Raw genomic sequence first — 4451 nt, forward strand, 5'->3', positions numbered from 1 at the left:
AGAGAGAGAGAGAGAGAGAGAGAGAGAGAGAGAGAGAGAGAGAGAGAGAGAGAGAGAGAGAGAGACCAGTGATCTGTGTTCTGTGTTCTGAGGCCGGATATCGTCCTAATGTAATACATCCATGGATATGAACGATATGAAGAGCCAAAAAGCTTTGGCAGATAAAGAGCTCCACTAAAAGGACTGCCATTTTTGGTGGATGCACTTTGAGAGAAATATTATTATTATTATTTTAATCTTACAAAGACCCACTTTTGTAATAATTAAGCAATCAGTATGCTGGGGGACAAAAGTCGTGAAAACATTGCGGGTGCATTTTCACCTTGATGCTACGTCTGCTGTGTGTCATAACTCCTTTACTTGCAAAACGCACCAAACACACAAAGACCCAAAGTCCAGATTGGGTTGAGCAAGACGTGCACAGCCACGCCGTGCGCTGGAGTCAAGTCACGACGACAACCGGACATAGGTCAACTCAAAGAGACACAGGCCTACACAACGACCAACGACAAGACTGACCGAAACAGACAAGTAACAGCATTCCTGAACCCCAACAATGGGCATGTAAAGCAGGGGGTTCAGAAACCGAGAGGGAGAGAGAGAGCGCGCAGGAGTGCATAGCCGCATTTAAACGTCCCCAAAAGAGGGGGCAGGACACATACACACATTCCTGCGCACCAATGGGTGTGTGGACTAGCCTGTGTGTAAACAGGGTTTCACGCTGGGCTCCTACATACTTGCTAGTCGAGTGGTTTCCATTGCATTAAGGAGGAAAATGCCTACGCGATAACGCCGATGCAACCATGGAGTGGGGCCCAGCTTGTTGCTCTGCCGCTCGAGCAGCGGTTGTTCATTGATGTCGCGCCGCGCGTGCTTCCGTGTGTCATGACGTTTCGCGCGCGGCTCGCGAGACATTGGAGAACGGGCATTATTGTTTCACATGAAAATGATCCCGCGGGGACCTAATGGGAGGAATAGTACTAATAAACAAATAAAACGGGCACGCCATTGTTGTTCCCACCACAAACTTATACAAATAAGCGTAGGTTAAGAACGCGAAATGATCTTTAGAAAGAAATATGTAAGGCTGTTTCTACTGCGTCCACTTGAACGCCCATGTCGTTTCTATAAATAAAACAGGCCTACACGTAATCATGGCCTATTAGATCATCATAATCATCAAGTGATCATCTTTCAAGAATAAAGGATTATCATTTTCGGCGTAAACGTTCAATTTCCCACTGCACGGCAGGAATCTGGGTGGATGTGTTCTTTTAGGACACGTTGTGAGCAGTCCTGAATGTTTCTTTGCACGGTGATTAAGGGGAGGACCAATCGCAACAAAGGATCCGGAGAGGACGGTAGCTCCGCCCCGCCCCTATCTCCGCTGCTTTATAGATGGATATAATCCCAGAGTTGACCCAGAAAACAAACTCCTGACTGCCGAGCGAGAGCGCCCCTTCGCCGCGGTTAGACGAGAGCACCGCTTCACTCACGGCGGCCAGACTGGACTGTATGTGTCGGTGGACTCGGCGTCGACTGGAAGTAATCCGACCATCCGATTTCGGAGTGCTCAACTCGCTCAACTTCTGAATAGGGATATTTCGGTAGGTGTTTTCTGATCAAGCTGATTTTTTTTTTGCGGTAATGAAAGGGGCAGCAGATGCATGCATGTTAATGGGCACCGCTCGTTCGTTCTGTGTGTATTTTAGGACCGCTTATATTGTCGTGGCTAATGCTGTAGTCTGATTAGGTGAGGTTGATGACACGGGTGTTAGAGGTGTCTATTATCATCTTGAAATCCTATTCCACGCGTTTGCCTTATTGATCTGAACCGTGGTCGGACGTGTTCTTTTACATGGTAGCCTCCGTGTCGATGAATGGCTCATTGGTTGTATAATCGGTAAGCTGTTGGGTCAGTTCAATTGGCTCACGTAATCGATCCCTTTTATTAATAACACAGATACACGCTAATAACAGTGAATAATGCTCTTTCACGGTTCCGATTGTGTGAAGTGACGATCGGGCAGAATCAGCTAGAGGACCCGTGCTGTTTAGGAAGAAGATAGACAGAAATCACAATGGGTTGTTCGAAGGAGGGAGGTTATTCTCCAAGAAGTGTGTGATTAACTCAACGACCATTGCAAGGTTTAAACCGATAGGCCAACAGCCAGGGGCACGGGAGGAGATGTTTGAGGAAAAGAGAAGAAAGAAGCGAGAAATTCTTTGTTTTCATTGATGGCAAAGGAAGGTAGCGCATAGACGTTCACACCGGACTTTCACATAAGCCTATTTGAGATCTGATTTGGCATGGAACAGATGGATATTTGAGGAAAAATTCAAAAATGTGGAACAATTGAACGGTCTAATTGTTAAACAAAATCGTTGGCTGTTAAATCTCATAGTCACGTCCATAGTAATGTATTCAGGGCGACAAATGGCTTTAGACTGCACGTAGTCCATAGATTACGAGGGTTGCCGGTTATGGTTTTAAGAGAGAGCCATTTGTTTACAAAGATAAAAGATTTCACGGCTGTTAGGTTCGCGATAACCTTGTTGGGGATTGAGATGCGTAAAGCGCCCATCCGCGTCCTCTTGGCTGCACGTCGCTCCTCACGCGCCAACCACCAGTGCGATCCTCTATTTCCAAACCCTTGTTATGGTTAAATAACCGACATGTGCACTGCATATTGAATGAACATGACCATGCCAACGAGAATCATGTCAAGAATCAATTCAAGTTGGCAGAGCGTTTTCTTTCTGTGTGTGTGTGTGTGTGTGTGTGTGTTTGGGGGGGCCAATAACGAAAAGTGATTTTCCTATGATGCCAACGCATGCATGCCCACAGGACGCTAATGAATCCGAGCTGCATCCACTAACACCCCCCCCCCCCCCCCCGCCGCCCCTTCTCCGCCCACAGGACCACCTCAAGACATGGCCGAGCACATGATGATGCCCATGACCCACGGCTCCGCCGGCGGGGGATTCCACGGCTTCCGGATGGGCATGAACGGCCCCTCACAGCTGGGGGTGGGCCAGCCCGGGCTTCGCGGGGTCCCCAACGGCCAGTTGGTGCACTACGGCCGGGGGCCCCAGAACCCCATGGAGGCGGCCATGCGGCAGCGGCCCGGCATGGTGGGCGCAGGGTCCATGAACGGACAGGTGCCCGGCCCCCCCATGGCCAACCACCCCCACGCCCACCACCACCAGCAGCAGCAGCAGCAGCAGCAGCAGCAGCAGCAGCAGGCCCACCACCACCACCACCATATGATGTCTGGGAACATGATGTACAACGGGCAGTCCCAGCAGCAGCAGCACCACCACATGCACCAGCAGCAGCAGCAGCAGCAGCAGGGTGGGCACCCACAGCAGTACATCCAGGGCACCCTCACCTCCCAGCAGCTCATGGCGAGCATGCACCTGCAGAAACTCAACACCCAGTACCACGGACACCCGCTGGCCTCCAACGGCCACCACCTGCCCAACGGCGCGCAGTACCGCGTGGGGCCCGGCCAGCTGGCGGGCATGCAGCACATGGGCGGGCCCGTGGCGCCCAGCGGCATGGACATGGACCTTATCGACGAGGAGGTGCTGACGTCGCTGGTGCTGGAGCTGGGGCTGGACCGCGTGCAGGAGCTGCCCGAGCTCTTCCTGGGACAGAACGAGTTTGACTTCCTGTCAGACTTTGTGTGCAAACAGCAGCAGACCAGCACCGTCAGCTGTTGAGCTCTCCCCCCCCCCCCCCCCCCCCCCTCACCCGTAACGGACCACCGCCGCCGCCCACAGGACGGTGGCGTGGGAGCAAGTCGAGGGCCCCGCCCGGGCCCCGGGTTTCAGGCTGAGCCATAAGGGGACATCGGGGCCCGCGAGTGTTGGGTGGGGGGGCGCCGTGGTAGCACAGCAAAAAGGAGACAATCTCTCTGTATATCTGTGTGGGTGTTTTTCGGTGTCTATGTGTTTTTTGGCGGTCTCTGGAAGACCGACCCTGCGTACGAACGCGTACGTACTTACCGCGCACTGGCCTGCCTGTAAAACTTGCCGCAAAGACTTTAAAGAAAACGACGAGAGAAAAACTGAAAAAAAACGCCTGGGTCTTTATCCTTCCGCGGTGATCCGGAACCTGTGTGAGAATCTGCTGTCTGTGGCCAAATTACTGTGGGGGGGGGGGGGGGGGGGGGGGAAGGGGGACATCTTGACACCATGGGGCCCCCACCACGGGGCCCTTCTTGCCCCCGCAGCACCTGTGCCTGCGGTGTCCAGGCTGCTGCAACACGATTGTAACAGAGCGGGTTGGTGGGGGGTGGGGGTGGGGGGGGGGGGGGGGGGGGGCGGGCACTGTCAAAAGACAATCCATCCTGGTCTTCTAGATTCTATTTATCTATTAATATATTTTACCGACGCTGACGACGTTACCAAAACTAAAGTTTATAAGCGGCAGCGGCGGTCGTCTT

General features: G+C 52.7%; 1 protein-coding gene across 1 annotated transcript; it reads left to right on the forward strand.

Moving 5' to 3' along the window:
• The first annotated feature begins 1469 nt into the window (after positions 1 to 1469).
• Positions 1470 to 4099, forward strand: LOC307084719 (cbp/p300-interacting transactivator 3-like). Its single transcript, XM_079749203.1, has 2 exons — positions 1470 to 1607; positions 2921 to 4099. Exon 2 carries the CDS (start codon positions 2935 to 2937, stop codon positions 3724 to 3726), a length of 792 nt encoding a protein of 263 aa, XP_079605329.1. The 5' UTR covers positions 1470 to 1607; positions 2921 to 2934; the 3' UTR covers positions 3727 to 4099.
• The last annotated feature ends 352 nt before the right edge of the window (positions 4100 to 4451 follow it).

The sequence above is a fragment of the Pollachius pollachius genome, assembly GCF_949987615.1.
Source record: "Pollachius pollachius genome assembly, chromosome: 13".
In the NCBI taxonomy this organism is placed as follows: Eukaryota; Metazoa; Chordata; class Actinopteri; order Gadiformes; family Gadidae; genus Pollachius; species Pollachius pollachius.